The following is an 18,939-nucleotide window of genomic DNA, read 5'->3' as shown; positions in this document are numbered from 1 at the left end:
CCTCCCCTTCCTCCCTTCAGACGTCTGCCCCTCCAATCCTTACCCACCAGTCTTAACCAGGTCAATAAATGGCAAACCATTCCTCCCACCTGCTTGGAAAGAGGTAAGGAAGTTACCTTTAACTCCTCTCCCCACTTAGGTCCACATCTAACCTATCAGCAAATCTTACCTGTTCTACCTTCAAAATAGATCCAGAACGCAAGCACCTCTCACCACTCCTGCCACTAACATGCTGGTCCTAGCTACTGTGAGCTCTTTCACACAGCAGCCAGAGGATGGCTTCCCGTTTCACTCAGAGTATAAACACAAGAGCCCTTAAATGGCCTATGAAAGCCCAACGCGACCTGGTCCCCGTGCGACCCCTCAGCCCACCTCCCCTCGCTGCTGGTTCCTGTCCATCCCCCAACCCACCAGGCAGGCTCGCACCTACTTCCCATCTGGGCCTGCTCCCTCTACCTGGCAGGCTGCCTTGAGGGTCAGCATGCCTGGCTTCCTCGCTTTCTTCAGGACTTTGCCGGGCCAGATGTCATCTTTTCAGCCAGTCTTTTCCCTGCTACCCTCTCTAAAACTGCTCCTCACTTGTAAACTTGTGATAACTGCACCCATCTCACAGAGAGCTGTGTGAGAGTACAGTCCCTAACTCAAAAAGGTACTCAAGGACTGTTGAGTTCCCAGCTCCCCTTCCCTTAGCCCACCCCTCCCCCCAGGCCTCGTTTCACCCCTAGGCGAATGCGTAGGGAGCACGAGTGGGCGACTTATGCATCTTGAGGAGTGCTGCATACTTCTAGAGCCCTACCCCTCCTCCTTGCTCCTCCCTCCTGGAACTGCTTCAAGGAACCTCAGCATGGCTGGACACCCTGCAGTTGCCTAGTTTTCATAACTTGACACAGTTCCGACCCACCACCCCAAGCCCCCATCAGATTGGCAACTCCTCCAGTGCATCTATAGGGCAGACACCCACCCTTTACTCTGCACATTAACAAGGTCAGATAACATGGCTAAGCCTCCCACTCCTGCCCGGGGCACCAATGCTCTGTCTAGAAATGATGCCCACAGCAAGGTACAGTGGAAAGACTATGAGCCCCGGAATCAAGACTGGTTTCCTGATGTGTAAAACAGGGATAAGGGACCCAACCCCTCGCTCTGCTGGGCCAGAGACAGAGGCATTGTGAGGGGCGGCCTAACAGGTGCCTGGGAAGTGTCTGCCCGCGGCTCCTCCTGCTCTGAGATGTGGCGGAAGGGCCCACCTGGTTTCGCTGGCGCCCCATCAGCAACACGCAGAGGACATAGAGCACTTCCAGTTTGTACATGATCTCATGCATGATCTTCATCGACTGAGGCAGCTGGGTCCTAGCTGAAGTGTGAGGCAGGCCATTTTCCTCCGAAGCCCCTGGAGGAGGGAACACAATGGAGGCTGAGACAGCCACCAGGAGACAGGGTTCAATCACTGCTCGTGAGGAAACATGTTTCTGCCCCTCAAACCTGCTCTGAACAGACCTGAGGTAACAGAGCCATCAGACTGGGCCCTGAGTCCGTGACAGAGACTCTGAAAGCCACAAAACTCTCTCCAGGCCACCGGGTTCAGGGAAGCTTAGAAACTTAGGAACATGGACTCCACAATTCTATCCCATCAGCTTTTAACACCCAGGAAAAAATACCCTGACACAGCCAACCCAGTAACCTGATCCATGCCCTGCCCCCAAATCCCTTCTCCTGCCACCGCCAGACCCACCACGCCCACCCCGAGAAAGTGCCCAGACAGATGTCCAGCAGCAAACTGTGTCAAATTCTCTTCAGGTCACAAAGCGCTCTGAGTACTTGGTCCCTCTGCTTAGATGCCACAAGGGGGCACTGCTGAAGGACTGAAATGGATGCTTTTTGAAGATTTTTTTCCCTCCTGTTTTTCAAACAGCCATGGAAAGTTTCCTAAGGCAGACGAGGCATCACAATCGATACTAGTGATACAGATGAACATATTATCTACTAGCAGGTTATCATTTTACCCAATTGCATTATTAGTGACAACAGCAAAAGCTACATAATATTCATGGGACACAATATGTGTCAGGCATTGGGTTTTGGGCTTCAGGTAAACCATCTCATTTCCTCTACGACCCAGTTAACAAGAAAGTCTCAGTGGGTCATGCAGGCCACAGTGGAGGGTACTCTCGGGAATGGGGCAGAGCAAAGGGATGAAGACTGAGGGCGGGCTGTGGAACGACAACTTGCTAGCTGTGTGACCCTGGGCAAGTCAACTCCTCGTCAGGCTTTCAAGTGCTCTGTAAACGGGAAGAACAGTAGTGCTGCAGCAGTCAGCTAGAGTTCCTGTGAGGAGTGAAGGAGGACACAAGAAAGCCCAGCACCTGATTCTTGGGAAGCCTCACTCTTAGGTCCCTCTTATTTTAAAAGGTCAGAGTCAGGAGACCTTAGGATTTACTTCCCCTTAGTTTTCCTCATCTTTAAGGTGAAAGGATGAATCAGTAACTACTAAGGTCCTTTTAAGCTCCTATTGGAACTGTTGCCCTAGAGGCCTTTTGAAAAGGCCAGAAAGTCTATGTGGTACACAGCAGTGGTCATGAGATATATTCGGGTGAGGCGCATGCAGTTATGATTTCTGTATGGTGATATCATGACCTAAAATCCTAACTTACTCCACCCTACAGACTTAGAACTATTTTTTCCAGCCATGTTACATCACTAATATAAAAGCTGAAAGACGACCAGCTGCTGAACGAAGCATGACAGAGAGGCAGTGCAGCGCAGGGGTTAAGGACTCGGAGCCAGACTGCTGGGTGGCTTTGGGGAAGTCTGTTGATGTGTCTGTGCTTCAGTATCCATCCTCATCTGTAAAACAGAAATAATGGCAACAGTACCTATCTCTTACTAATGTTGCAAAGATCAAATGATTTAATATGTTGAAAGTGCTTAAAAAATGCAGGGCACATGTACCCAACACACAAGTATGTGTTAAACAGAAGTAGAAGACGAACTCTGAGTTTTTGCTAATGCTTGCTTGCTATTTCTTTTCTTCCTTTTAATCCGCAAGCTCTTAATGGCAACGAAAGTGACAGCCAGCAAAGACTAAGAAAAATTTACTGGAAAAAATCTAATTGAGAAAATTCTATCTATTCACATATCTTTTCTTGCATGTTGGGAGGAAAACCATAATTACTCAATTTACGTCTTGGGACTCCTTGGCCCCGCTCCCAGAACAGTTTAAGAGTCAACTAATTTGTAAAGAGAATCTGAAGAGCTACCACGCAGAATCGCGCCTCTGCTGCACACCTGCCGTGTAGGCTCCAGCGCCTCAGCGTCCTCATCACCTAGCCTGGGGGTCTGGGGGGGACTGCGGGAGAGGACGTCTGTGGAAGGAGCAGGGGCGGTGGATGGCGCACGAGCCCTCCTCAGTAATGAGCGTCTGTGGAGAAAGAGAGATGCAGGCAGCCTGGACTCTGCCGAGTCACTGCCAACCTTTGGTGCCTGGTTTGCAAAGGCCTGACAAGGAACTCTCCGGGATAAATATTTTCAAGAATCACAGTCCTGAAAGCAATGGCCAGAGCTCAGTAACAAGGTGATTCCCAAGGATGAGGATGGAAAAACTAGTTTAAGAGGCCTGTGCTTCCCTCCAAATCTCTTCAGCTCCACAATACTGATTAAAGTGGGTACCATCCTCCATATATCTGTACTGTACCCTGGGGCACACTCACTTTAAAAAAAAAAAAAAAAACAGCTCTGAGCTATGATTCACATGCCATACAATTCACCCCTTTCAAACGTACAATTTACCGGTCTTTAATATATTCACAGAATTGTGCAGCCATCTCCACAATCAATATTAGAGCATTTTTATCACCCCTAAAAGAAATCCTGTTCGCATTAGCAGTCACTCCCCATTTCCCACCAAGCCCCTACAGCCCCAGGCATCCACTAGACTACTTTCTGTCTCTATGGAACTGCCTATTCAGGACATTTTATATAAACAGAATCATACAACTTGTGTTATTTTGTTTCTAGCACAATGTTTTCAAGATTCATTCAGGTTGCAGTATGTAACAGTATTTCATTTTTTTAAACTACTGTATAATATTCTATTACATACAATATACCACATTGTTATCCATTCATCAGCTGATGGACATTTGAGTTGTTTCCATATTTTGGCTATAGTACATCTGCTCTTATGAACATTCGTGTCTAAGTTTTTGTGTAAACATATGTTTTCATTTCTCTTGGGTATATACCTACAAGTGGAATTTCTAGGTCATACGGAAACTATGTTTAACCTTTTGAGTACCTGACAGACTGTTTTCCACAGTGGCTGCACCATTTTGCATGCCCACCAACAGGGAATGAGGGTTCTGATGTCTCCATCTCCTTGCCGACACCTGTTATCTGTCTCTTTTTTTAAAAAAAATTAATTAATTAATTAATCTTTGGTTGCATTGGGTCTTTGTTGCTGCACGCGGGCTTTCTCTAGTTGCGGCGAGCGGGGCTACTCTTCGTTGCGGTGCGCAGGCTTCTCATTGCGGTGGCCTCTCTTGTTGCGGGGCACGGGCTCTAGGCACGCGGGCTTCAGTAGTTGCGGTGCGTGGGCTCAGTAGTTATGGCTCGCGGGCTCTAGAGCGCAGGCTCAGTAGTTGTGGCACACGGGCTTAGCTGCTCTGCGGCATGTGGGATCTTCCCGGGCCAGGGCTCGAACCCTTTTCCCCTACATTGGCAGGCGGATTCTTAACCACTGCGCCACCAGGGAAGCCCCATGTTATCTGTCTTTTTGATGATAATCATCCTAGTGGGTGTGGAGTGGTATCTGATTGTGGGTTGGATTTGCACTTCCCTGATGGCTAATGATGCTGAGCATGTTTTCATGTGCTTGCTGGCTATTCTTGTATCTTCTCTGGAGAAAATCTATTCAGATCTTTTGCCCATAATTTGAAATGGGTTGTCTTTTCATTATGGAGCTGTAGGAGTTCTTTATATCTCCTAGATACAAGTCCCTTATTAGATATATGGTTGGCAAAAATGTTCTCCACCCTCCAAAAATGTTCTCCCATTCCGGCTTTTCACTTTCTTGATGGTGTTTTTTGAAGCACAAAAGGTTTTAATTTTAATGAAGTCCAATTTACCTATTTTTCATTTGGCTGCCTCTGCTTTAGTGTCATCTAAGAAACCACCACCAAATCCAAAGTCATAAAGGTTTATCCCTGTTTTCTTCTAAGCGTTTTACAGGATTAGCTCTTACATTTAGGTCTTTGATCCTTTTGAGTTCATTTTTATATATGATGTAAGGTAGGGGGTTCCAACTTCATTCTTTTGCATGTGGAGAGCTAATGGTCCCAGTACCATTTGTTGAAAAGACTATTGTTTCCCCAACTGAATGGTCTTGGCACTCTTGTTGAAAATCAACCGACCACATAAGTGAGCGTTTATTTCTGAACTCTCGATTCTATTTCATTGTATATGTCTCTCTTTATGCCAGTAGCACACTGTCTTGATTACTACAGCTTTGTACTAAGTTGAAAAATTAGGAAATGTAAGTCCTCCATGTTTGTTCTTCTTCTTCAAGATTGTCCTGGCTATTTTGGGCCCCTTGCATTTCCAAATGAATTTTAGGACCAGCTAGTCCATTTCTGTAAAAAAGCCAGTGGGGATTGTGATAGGGACCATGCTGAATCTGTAGATAGATCTGTAGATCAAGGTGTGAAATACTGCTACTTTAACAATACTGACTCTTCTGATTCATGAACATAAGCTGTCTTTACGTTCATTTAGGTTTTCTTTCTTTCAGTAACAATGATGTTTTACACTTTGAATTCAGAGTATAAGTTTTATATTTCTTTGCTAAATTTATCACTAAGTATTTTATTCTTTTTTGATGCTCCTTTAAATGAAATTGTTTTAATTTCATTTTTGGTTTGTTCATTGCTACTGTATAGAAATACAACTGATTTTTGTATACTGATCTTCCATCCTGAAACTGTGTTGAATGAACTTGTTTATTGGTTTGGCGGTGTTTTAGTGGATCCTTAGGTTTTTCTATATAAAAGATCACGTCATCTGTGACTAGAGATAGTTTTACTTCTTCCTAATGTGGATGCCTTTATTTCTTTTTCTTGCCTAACTACCTAGCCAGAACCTCCAGTACAATGTTGAATACAAGTAGTAAGAGCAGATATCTTTGTCTTGCTCTGATCCTAGTGAGGGAAAAGCTTTCAGTCTTCAGCTGTTAAGTATAATGTTGGTTGTGGGTTTTTTGTAGATGCTTTTTAACAGGTTGAGGAATTCCCTTCTATTCCTAGTTTGAATGTTTTTATCATGAAGATGGAGTTTGTCAAATGTTTTTTTTGCATCTATTGAAATAATCATGTAGTTTTTGTCCTTTGTTCTATTGATATGCTATATTAAATTGATTTTCATATACTGAGCCAACCTTGCATAAATCCCACTTAGTTATGTATATACACTTGATCAGGTATATAATCTGTTTTTGCTGCTGTATTTTGTTTGCTAGTATTTTGTTGAGCGGTTTTGCATCTATATTTGTAAGACACATTAGTCTGTAATTTCCTTGTGATGTCTTTTTTTCTTTTGGTCTTGTTTTGATATCTGGGTAATATGGCTTCATAGAATGAGTTAAGAAAAGTTCTTTCCTCTTCTATTTTATGAAAGAGTCTGTGATGTACTGGTGTTACTTCTTTAAATGGTTGGTAGAATTAACCAGTGAAGCCTTTTGGGCCAGGGTTTGTCTTTGGGGTAGTTTTTCATCACTAATTCAATCTCTTGTTATAGGTCTGTTCAGATTTTCTATTTCTTCTTGAGTCAGTTGCAGGAGTTTGTATCTTTCTTATAATTTTTCCATTTCATCTAGGTTATCTAATTTATTGGCATACAGTTGTTTATAGTATTCTCTTAGAGTCCTTTTTAAAAATCTTTGTAAGGTTGGTTATAATATACCCTCTTTCATTCCTGATTTTAGTAATTTGAATCTTGTCTCTTTTTTGCTTGGTCAGTGTAGCTAAAGGTTTGTCAATTTTGTTGACCTTTTCAAAGAACCAACTTTTGGTTTTGTGGATTTTCTCTATTGTTTTTCTATTCTCTATTTCATTAACTTCCAATCCAATCCTATTATTTCTTCTCATCTGTTTGCTTTGGGAATATAGTTTGCTCTTCTTTTTTCAGTGACTTAAGGCGGAAAGTTAGGTTATTTTTTGAGCTCTTTTTAAACATAGGCATTTACAGCTATAAATTTATAAGCATCCTTTAGCTGCATTCCATAAGTTTGGTATGTTGTGCTTTCATTTTCATTTATCTCAAAATATCTTCTAGTTTCCTTTGTGATTTTATCTTTGAACCATCAGTTATTTACAAGTGTATTGCTTAATTTCCATACATTTGTGAATTTCCCAAATTTCTTTCTGCTATTAATTTCTAATATCTCTCCCTTGTGATTGGAGTACATACTTCGTACAATTTTAATCCTTTTAACTTTCCTGAGTTGTTCTTTTTTTTTTTTTTTTAAGGCCTATCATATGGTCCATCCTGGAGAACATTCCATGTGTACTTGAGAAGAATATCTTCTCTACAGTTGTTGGGTGGAGTGTTCTATCAGTTCAGTCTAGTTGGCTTATAGTGTGGCTCAAGTCTTCTATTTCCTTGCTGATCTTCTATATAGTTGTCCACTATTGAAAATGGGTTATTAAAGTCTCCAACTATCATGTTGAACTGCCTATTTCTCTCTTTGAATCTGTTGGTTTTGCTTCATTTACTTATTTTTGGCTCTGTTGTTAGATATACACACTGTTATATCTTCTTGATAGATTCACCCTTTTATATTATTATAAAATCTATTTTTAAAATCTCTGATAACATTTTTGTTTTAAAGTCACTCTTAGTACAGCCATTACAGTTTTCTTATGGTTGTCCTTTGCATGATACATCTTCTTCTGTCATTTACTTTCAACCTATTTCTACCTTTGAATAGAAAGTGTGTATCCTGTAGGCTGTATATAATTGGATCTTTTTAAAAAATCCAACATGACAATCTGTTTTTTGAATGAATTATTTAATCTATTCACATTTAATGTTATTATTGACAAAGTTGGATTTACTTCTGCCTTTTACTTTTTGTCTTCTATATAGCTCACTTTTTAAAATTCCTCTAGTTTTCCTTTAACACTTTCTTTTGCATTAAGTAAATATTTTCTAGTATAACACTGTAATTCCTTTAATGACTTTCTCACTATATTTCTAAAGTTACTTTCTTAGCAGTTGCTACAAGGCTTGCCTGCAATATACATCTTAACTTGACAGACTCTTTTTCAGATATAAATTAACTTAATTCCAGGGCTCCCAGAGCTCCCTCTTCCCCCTTTTTGTGCTATTATTATTATGCATACTACATCTACATATGCTAAAAGCCGAACAATACAATATACTGTATAATACATTGTATACATTGTTACACAATACTGTTATAATTATTACTTTATAAAATTTTATGTCCATTAAAGCAGCTGAGAAAAGAAAGGAGAGCAAGTAAATATTTACAGAGTCTGCTATAGTGACCCTCTTATTTACCATTTTGATTTTCTTCACTGATTCCTGTCAATTCGAGTTACCACCTTGTCCAACTTCCTTACTCCAATACAACTTTGGGTCCACCCACTTTCTTTGACCTGTTATTGTCAAATATATTACATTTCTATATGTTATAGGTTCAACAATGCAACTATAAACACATAGTTTTATACAACTGCTTTTAAAATTAGTTAAGGAGAAGAAATATGCACATATATTGTCTTTTATTATTATACAATTACCTTCACTGATGCTCCGTGTTTTTTTTTTTTTTAACATCTTTATTGAAGTATAATTGCCTTACAATGGTGTGTTAGCTTCTGCTTTATAACAAAGTGAATCAGTTATACACATACAATATGTTCCCATATCTCTTCCCTCTTGCATCTCTCTCCCTCCCACCCTCCCCATCCCACCCCTCTAGGTGGTCACAAAGCACCGAGCTGATCTCCCTGTGCTATGTGGCTGCTTCCCACTAGCTATCTATTCCACATTTGGTAGTGTATATATGTCCATGACACTCTCTTACCCTGTCACATCTCACCCCACCCCCTCCCCATATCCTCAAGTCCATTCTCTAGTAGGTCTGTGTCTTTATTCGTGTTTTTGCTGTGTGAATTTGAATTACTGGCCGAGGTAACTTGCTTTCAGCCAGTATTTCTCCTAAGGCAGGTCTGCTAGTAGTAAATTCCCTAAGTTCTTGTTTAAAATCTAGGAAGCTGTTTATTTCACCTTCATTTTTGAAAGAAGGTTTTATTGGATGTAATTCTTGGCTGAGTTTTTTCCCAGCACTCTGAATATGTCATCCCACTCCCTTCTGGCCTCTATCATTTCTGATGAGAAGTAAGCTGATAATCTTACTGGGATACTCTTGAACATGATGAGTCATTTTTCCCTTGCTACTTTCCAGATTTTCTCTGTCAGCATTTTCATTATGATGTGAATGGGTGTAAATCTTTGAGTTTATTCTACTTGCAGTTCTTTGAACTTCTCAGATGTGTACATTAATCATATTTGGGAAGTTTTCAGCTATTATTTCTATTTTTTTCTGTTCCTTTCTCTCTCTCAGTGAACTTTTCATTCCAGTTATTGTATTTTTCATCTCTGGAACTTCCATTTGGCTTTTTATATCTCTTATCTCATTATTAATATTCTCTATTTGATGACACACTGTCATCACTGCTTCTTTGAGGATAGTTTCCTTTAGTTCTTTGACCATATTTATAATGGCTGCTTTGAAGTCTTTGTTAATTCTGGTAAGTGGGCTCTCTCACAGGCAATTTCTGTTGTCTGCTTTCTCCTACGTTTGGGTTATACTTTCCTGTTTCTTTGCTTGTCTCGATTTTTGTTAAAAACTGGACATTTACAGTAAATACTGTAGCAACTCTTGATACTCTTCCCTCTTTCTTCTTTCAGGGCTTGTGGTTGTTTTCTTGTTTATTTGTTTAATGCCCTGGCTAGCCTATTTCAGTAAAGTCTATTTCTCTGAGGACTGATGAGGCCATTTGGCAGAGAGCGCAGCCTTGGGCATGTGTCCCTGGATGACAGTGTTTTAGCAGGGCTCTCTTTGTCTGGCTCTTTCCTTGAAATCTCTGTTAAACTTTCTGCCTCATCTAGTATGAAACAGTTGTCAGGCTCCACTAACTGCTGGCTGAATGCTCTACTGTTTTTGACAATGCCTTGAGGCATAAATTGCTCCAAAGTCTGATGCAATTAAATTCAGGCAGGGATAGTTTTTGAGACTGAGGTTTGTTTTTGACCTCAGCTTTAAGTTCTTCTCAGCCACCTCTTTCCTTGGTTCTCTCTGGTGAACTAGCTGGCATATGGTTTAGCTTTTTGTTCTCAATTAAAAAGAGCTCCTTTTATTTTCGTACCACCAAAATCTACACTGTTTCTGAGAATGACCTTGAGCTCAAACTTCCCAACATTCTGTTCTTCCCTATTACCTCTCCCCCTGGCAAAATCTCAGTGCTATTACTCTGAGCAGGATAGGTAGCCTCTATAGCCTTCTCAGCTTGCCTCTGCCTACATGGTGGAACCTCTGTCCTACAAGAGAGCTGGGGCAAGGGCGATAAGGGCCATAGAATTCTTGGCCTACTGGGCCTGGGTAGAGCTTCTGTACTATGAGTACAGTATGGAGGTGGGTGGAGGGAAGGAGGCCCTGGCATTATGCTAAATCAAATAAGTCAGAGAAAGACAAATACTGTATGATATCATTTAATGTAGAATCTAAAAAAGCTCAGAGAAACAGAGTGGTGGTTACTAGTGGTGGGGTGGGGGGGGGGGAGGGAATGGGGAGTTATCGGTCAAAGAACACAAACTTCCAGTTATAAGATTAACAAATTCTGGGTATCCAGTGTATAGGATGGTGATTATAGCCAATAATACTATATCATATAATTGAATGTTGCTAAGAGAACAGATCTTAAATATTCTCACCAGAAAAAAAGAAATGGTAATTATGTGATGGGATAGAGGTGTTAGTTATTGCTACAGTGGCAATCATTCTACAATATATAAATGTATAAAATCAACACATTGTACAATTCAAACTTACGCAATATTACATGTTGATTATATCTCAAGGAAGTTGAGAAAAGGGATGGAGGGAGGGAGGGAGGGAGGGGAGGGAGAAAGAAAGGAGCCCCTGCCCTCTTGGCTATATTCATCAATAATTTAGCCTCTTCCACTCGGAGCTGGAAGGAATGAGAAAAGCTGGTAGCCTGCCCCTTCCAGTGAGATTCTGTATTCCTTGTTTGGAAGCTGAGGGAGCCCTTTTAGGCCACACATGTCCAGAGTGGAACCTGCATCAAGCAGAAATTCTAGTGTCACAGGCTCTCAATGTTCTCACTAAATTTTAGTAGATTTTCTGGAAGAAATGTTTCCCCACTTGTTGTCCACTCTGAGAACAACTTCCACAGACTTTATGTGGATGCTTGTTGTTGCTGCTGTTGTGTACAGGCTTTGTTTAGTTTCACTGACCAAGCAGGTGCACGGAGCTCCACACACTGCCGTCCCAGGAACAAAATTCCTCCCTTCACTTTTATCTGCATGATTCCAGTGGGAATTCCTGGGTTTGTACAATTTGACCCCAGAATCAAATGCTCTGGGTTGGCCACCTCACCCAAAACAGGCCAGAGTAGTTCACCAAGGAGCTGGAGCTGAGACTAGGAGTCCACACATTTACTAGGCAGCCTACTTGTCAGAATGGAGGAAAGATAAGACTAAAGAAACGTGTAGAAAGAAGTGGAAACAGAGAAAGAACCCTCTGGGTTCCTAAAAATGCTCCGGTAATGTTTCCAGTCAATTCCTTGGGTTCTGCAACAAAGCCCCTGTCCCTGAAATCAGGTCTGCTTTAAGGGAGCTCAAAGAGGTTCTGTCACTGGCTATCAAAAGTCTTAACAATCATGATCCAGGACTACCCTGAGGGAAATTCTACTCTGAGCAAATTTCAACTTATTCTGCTTGGAAAAGAGGTCAAGAATGGCTCTAGGAACCCACAGGAACGCTCCCCACCTCTCAGGAAACCCATCCCGAGTACCTTGATTGTGCTCAGATTCCTCATTAGCCACTCGCATCAGGGCATCTAGCACCAAAGCGTTGTCTAGCCAGGTGTACCACTCCTCCAACTCCTGAAGGAAGCTGGCTGTGCCCGTTGACTCTGACACCTTTCGAGTTGCCAGCTTGCAAAGCCGCTCGACAAAGCCAGGGATGCTGAGAAGGGCTGCTGTCGAGGAAAGAACAAAAGAGAAAATGTCAAAACAGAGACCAGCTCTAAAGCACTCAAGAAACAAACCAGCTTCTCACCTTAATCTGACAGCAGTTAGTCAGAGCTTCCCTTTAAAATGAAATGCCAACCCAAGTAAAATAGTAATAAAGTTATAAAAACAAGTTCAATTTTAGCAGGTGCAGGGAAACAGACTCGTATCTACTGGTGGGAATATAAACTGGAATAACCTTTACGCCGTAAATCTGTGTGTCTCTGAGGTCCATTTCTGGGGATTTACCATAAAGAAATAACTAATTATATATACATAGATATCTGTATAGAGAGGTTCATTGGTGTGGTTTCCATAACAGCAAAAAGGTAAAGATAACTATATGTTCATTAATAGCATACTGATTAAATGATACATCCACGCAGTGGAATACGACACACAGACACTAAGAACAATGACACACACATCTTTACACAGCAACTCCAGAAAGATGTTTGAATTTACTTGTTAAGGAAGTAACTTATTATTATTATTTTAGTGATTTTTATAAAAATTTATTTATTTATTTTTTGGCTGCGTTGGGTCTTCGTTGCTGTGCGTGCGCTCTCTCTAGTTGTGGTGAGCAGGGGCTACTTTTCCTTGCAGTGCGCGGGCTTCTCATTGCGGTGGCTTCTCTTGTTGTAGTTGTGGAGCATGGGCTCTAGGCGCGCAGGTTTCATTCAGTAGTTGTGGCACGCGGGCTCAGCAGTTGTGGCTCGCAGGCTCTAGAGCGCAGGCTCAGTAGTTGTGGCGCACGGGCTTAGCTGCTCCGCGGCATGTGGGATCTTCCTGGACTAGGGATCGAATCTGTGCCCGCTGCACTGGCAGGCGGATTCTTAACCACTGTGCCCCCAGGGAAGCCCCAGGAAGTAAATTATTAAACAGTATTGGCTTAAGCCCATTTTCTTTAAAATTTTAAAAGTTTTCTTCTTTAAAATATGCACATAATATACATATACACAGATAAAGAACGGAAGGATATGTACCAAGGTACTTACTGTGGCTGTTCCTGAGTAGGAGAGCATATAAATGCTTCTTTTAAAACTACTTAACTATGGTTTGATTTTCCTGTAACACACACATACTAGCAGGAAGAAAAAAGATAAGCCTTTACTCTTTTCTTTTTTTAAGGTAAAGAAAGAAACTGAATAATTACCCAGCTCCTATTTGCACCAGTCCCATTTTACTGACAATGATGAGTAAGACAGAAATTCTGGTCAGCATAAAGAACATAAAAAACTTTGAAGGCAGGGAATCCAGGTTCAAATCTTGGCTCCAAAATTTAACCTTCTTTAAAATAAAGCTAACGCCTGTACGTATTTGCTTGTGTATGCATTAAATCTTCTTAAGGATAGAAAACTGGTTTGCCAAAGGCAAAGAGAATAACGCCACTGGGAATACAGTGGGAGGGATACTTTTCAGTGAACAACTTTTTGAATTTGTAGATTTTCTGAATCATGTACATGTATCATCTAATCAAAAATTAATAAATAACTAGATATTTCAAAATATCAAGATATTAATTTGGGAGTGTACAATATGGTTTAAAGAGTAATTATCTTATAGAAACACTGAAATATATGCAAGTGAAATCTTATAATGTCTGGGATATGCTTCAAAATAAAGTGAGGACGGTAGGAGTAAATGAGGGTAGAGATAAAGACAGGCCATCAGTTGATAACTGTTGAAGGTAGGTAACAGGTAAATGGGGATCATTACACTGTCATATATATGTCTCTGCTTTTATATGTGTGAAGTTTCCCATAATAAAAAATTTTAAAGTAAACCTTAAAAGAATACAACATTCAAGAAAATTCTTTAAAAATAAAATAAATAAAAACAAAGTAGTTAGGAGGATTACATGAAGTCATATGAATTTAGTCCCAGCACAGAGCTTGGCAAATCATCTTAGCCCCCTTTCCATTCTCTATAAATTAGAGAGTGACTATAAAATAATGTACGACTGCATTAATAAAAAAAAGGTGAATTAAACTACACTGAAGGACTTCCCTGGTGGTCCAGTGGTTGGGACTTTGCCTTCCAATGCAGGGGTTGTGGGTTCAATCCCTGGTCGGGGAGTTGGGATCCCATATGCCTCATGGCCAAAAAACCAAAACATAATACAGAAGCAATATTGTAACAAGTTCAATAAAGACTTTAAAAATGGTCCAAATCAAAAAACCTTAAAAAAAAAAAAAACCAACTACACTGAAATTAACGTTTCCTCAAAAAGTTAAACATAGAATTACCATATGACCTAGCAATTCCATCCTAAGTTCACATCCAAAAGAAGTGAAACAGGTGCTCAAACAAATACCTGTGTATGCATGTGTTCAGAGCAGCACTATTCACAACAGTCAAAAGGTGGAAATAACCCAAATGTCCATCAATGTTTCACAAACTGGTATGTACACACAAAGAATATTATTCAGCCATAAAAAAGAATGAAATACTGACATGCAACAGCACTGATGAACCTCAAAAACATCACGATAAGTGAAAGACGTATGATATGAGATATAAAAGGTCACATTTTTAAAATTCCATTTATATGAAATACCCAGAATAGATAAATCCACCAACAGAAAGCAGATGGTTGCCAGGGGTTGGGGGTAATGGAGAATAACTACTGAATGTGTACAGGGTTTCCTTTTGGGGTAATGAAAATGTTTTGGAACTAGATGGTGGCTGCACAAATTGTACATGTACTATAAACCACTGAATTAAATGGTTAATTTTTTTTAATGTGACTTTCACCTCAATTTAAAAATAAATATACTGAGATAGATTTTTTTTTTTTTGAGATACCATTTTTTTTCTTATCAAGTTTGACAAATATCAAGAAGTTTAAAAAGGCCCTGTACTGGGAAGGGTATACAGGGTGGAAAGATGAACTAGTAATTTCTATGGAAGGTAAATCTGTTAATATCTATCAAAGTTTAAAAGGCAAATATCCAGCACATTAAACTCTATACATAAGGCTGTTATTTGTAGGAAAAAAGACTTGAGGTAAACCAAATTTCCATCAACAGGGGACTGGTTAAATAAATTATGCTACGCCCATATACTAGAATACTATCCAGTTGTAAAAAGGAATCAGATAATTCTGTATGTACTGGAATGGATGCTTTGCAAGATAAAGCTAAGTGAAAAGAGCCAGGGGCAGAATGGTGCTTATTTTACATCACCACCAGTACAAACAGAAAGGAGCCAGTCTTCTCTTCTTCCCTCCTCCACCCCCGTAAATGGTCACGTACAGAGTATCCCTGGAGGAACAAATGAGAAACTGGTAATAGGTCACCACTGGGATGGGAACAAACTTTCTACCGTACACCTGCTGTTCCTCTGTAGTTTGTGAATTTAAAACAAACAAACAAACAAAAACTATAATTTTTTCCCCAAAAAATAAATTAAGTAAATGAAGAGTTTGGATTTCTAAAAATTTCTAATTTTGAAAAATTTCAAAAAGATGGATTTTAGTCACACCTCCTATCTCCAGGTAAATAGCTCCAGTTTCTCTAACTGTTCCTCACAGGGCAGTTCCTAAGACCTAGTCTTCACACCCTGCACACTAAACACAGCACTTCAGATGTAACCTACCCTAGTATTCAGGGTTCTGAGACTGACTTCCACCCCAGAGATTCCTGAGCTTTTGTTAGTTACTCATCTCTTGAAAAGCTGATGAAAGTTTTGGATTCTCTCCCCAGGAAAAACTCACTGGCCCATTATATTCACCAACTTATACACAATCTCAGGGGACTGGCACCCCAGCATCGTACAGTCTTTGTACTTCTCACAGCTTTATCAGTAGCTACCACATGCACTGCTGGTTAACGTTAAACAGGTTGACAACTAAAACACCCACAACTTCCAATAATTTCTGCAAAAGCAGACCTCTTCTCTCCTCTTATCTGTTAAAACATTAGTATTTCCCAAACACTCCTGTAAATTTTCCTATTGCAGTTTAGGCTCTGCTTTCCAGCTCTCTGAGATGATTCTGAATTAGCTCATATGCTGTGTAAATCAGCTTGGTGTCACCTATAAATTGATAATTACCAGGCCTGTGGCTTCATCTACATCTGACTAACATTTTGAGTGATTTTTTTCCCGGCAGATGGATCCATGTGTTCTTATCTGAATCAACAGAAGAGATAACTGGTACTTTCTGAGAAGCCTAAAAAGTTCTCTAACATTTTTATTATCTAAGTTCCAGGAAGATAGCATAAGACATCATTTTGCTGGCCAAGAAAACTATTTCACAGCTGCAGTTTATTAAAAACAAAACAAAAACTTTTCGGCAACATCCTACACACTTCAGCTTTCCATACTAAAATGGATTGAATTGTGTCTCCCCTGAAATTCATATGTTGAAGCCTTAATCCACAATATGACTATATCTGGAGACAGAGCCTTTAGGGCGGTAATTAAATGAGGTCGTAAGACTGGGGCCCTAATCTGATAGGAATTGGTGTCCTTATATAAGAGGAAGAGACACCAGAGCTCTCTTTGTGCATGCACAGAGAAAAGGCCACATGAGGACACAGTGAGAGGGTGGCCATCTGCAAGCCAGGAAGAGAGGCCTCACAAAAAAGCACTGCTGATGGCACTTTAATCTTGGACCTCTAGCCTCCAAAACTGTGAAAAGCTAATTTCTGCTGTTTAAGCCACCCAGTCTGTGCTATCCTGTTATGACAGCCAAAGCTGACTATTACACATACCTCTATTTCCTTAAAAAACTAAAAATAGAGCAATCCCACTCCTGGGCATATATCCAGAGAAAACCATAATTTGAAAAGACACATGCACCCCAATGTTCATTGCAGTACTATTTACAACAGCCAGGACATGGAAGCAACCTAAATGTCCATCGATGGATGGATGGATAAAGAAGATGTGGTACCTATATACAATGGAGTATTACTCAGCCACACAAAAGAATGAAATAATGCCATTTGCAGTGACATGGATGGACCTAGAGATTGTCATACTGAGTGAAGTAAGCCAGACAGAGAAAGACAAATAGCATATGATATTGCTTACATGTGGAATCTAAAAAATGGTACAAGTGAACTTATTTACAAAACAGAAATAGAGTCACAGATGTAGAAAATAAACTTATGGTTACCAAGGGGATGGGGGGGAGGGATAAATTGGAAGCTTGGGATTGACATATACACACTAGTATATATAAAATAGATAACTAATAAGAACCTACTGTATAGCACAGGGAACTCTACTCAATACTCTGTAATGACCTTTATGGGAAAAGAATCTAAAACAAGAAAAGTGGATATATGTATAACTGATTCACTTTGCTGTACAACAGAAACTAACACAACACTGTAAATCAACTATACTCCAATAAAAATTAATTAAAGGAATAAAAAAATAAAAGTATTCAGTACTGGAGTTCAATTAAAGATAGACAGCACTAAGGACTAAGATCTTTCTCATCCACTTGTAATTTAATTATGTTCACCTTGGCCTTCCTAGGGCATTTGACTGGAGAAAAATGTGTGTGAGGCAGGGGGACAAGGAGATAGGAATTATGGTCAGAGAGTCAGGAAGGACTAGACCCTGTACAAACAACATGTGCTAAAATACAACATTTAACAAAGCTTTATCCCAAAAGCTATAAGCTGACATCACATGTAGATAATCTCATGGGTTAGCCACACAGGTATGAAAGTGAACCTTGACATTTTATAAAGCCTTCCTTTTTTCAATCCCCCAAATCAATGAAAACCAGGCTTGGGGTAACCCTCAGTTAATTAAAAACCCAACTGACTAGAATACCTCACTCCCCAAGGATGATGGGTAATGGTGGTTTTACTTGTCAGCTTACAAACAGGTCCATGAAGGTAATTGATACCAACAGGATAAAACTAACCTGCCAGAATAGATTCCCTAAATGGGAAACTAAAAGATGAAAGTTACTTAGTGCCTCAGCACACACAGGTATCCATTACTGAAACTGTATGACCCTCAGTTTCCCAAGCTGTGCAATGGGGATGCTAATCTCTATTTCACAGGGCTGCTTGGAGGATTAAACAAAATCACTCCTAGGTAAAGCAGTTAGCTCAATGTTTGCCACACACAGGAGCTTAACAAACGTTAGCTTTTGTCAGTGTAAGTGTATGCATGTGCTTAAACTAGGTTTGAGGTATAATTTAGTTATAATAAATTCATGTTTTTAAGAATGTATATTTTATGATTTAGTAAAATGAGAACTCCCCAAAGTCACAAGAAAGGGGGATGGGGGTAAAAACCCTACAAGGACCTTCTGGAAAGGATTCACCGTTCTAGATGCTGTAAAGGACATTCATGATTCATGGGAAAGAGGTCAAAGTATCAACATTAACAGGAATTTGGACAAAGTTCATTCCAACCTCATGGATGACTTTGAGGGGTTCAAGACTTCAGTGGAGGAAGTAACTGCAGATGTGGTGGAAACAGGAAGAGAAACAGAATTAGAAGTGGAGCTTGAGGTGGGACTGAATTGATGCAATCTTATGACAAAACTTTAACAGATGAAGAGTATGGATGAACAAAGAAAGGGCTTCTTGAGATAGAATCTACTCCTGGCAAAGATGCTGGGAAGACTGTT

At 40.2% G+C, this 18,939-nt stretch overlaps 1 protein-coding gene across 1 annotated transcript in view; it reads right to left on the bottom strand.

Annotated features, from left to right (window-relative positions):
* Positions 1–18,939, bottom strand: part of TRPC4AP (transient receptor potential cation channel subfamily C member 4 associated protein) — a 74,180-nt gene that overhangs the window by 12,391 nt on the left and 42,850 nt on the right. Inside the window, exons 7-8 of the mRNA XM_082432084.1 lie at positions 12,116–12,356; positions 1,248–1,390 (exon numbers count right to left, since the gene is read on the bottom strand). Of these exons, the coding sequence (XP_082288210.1) occupies positions 1,248–1,390; positions 12,116–12,356 (384 nt within the window). The remainder of the gene's footprint in view (positions 1–1,247; positions 1,391–12,115; positions 12,357–18,939) is intronic.

Source organism: Balaenoptera physalus (genome assembly GCF_965194825.1).
Source record: "Balaenoptera physalus genome assembly, chromosome: 16".
Taxonomy (NCBI): domain Eukaryota; kingdom Metazoa; phylum Chordata; class Mammalia; order Artiodactyla; family Balaenopteridae; genus Balaenoptera; species Balaenoptera physalus.
Note: the sequence above shows the minus strand (reverse complement) of the source record. Positions and strands in the feature narration are given on the sequence as shown.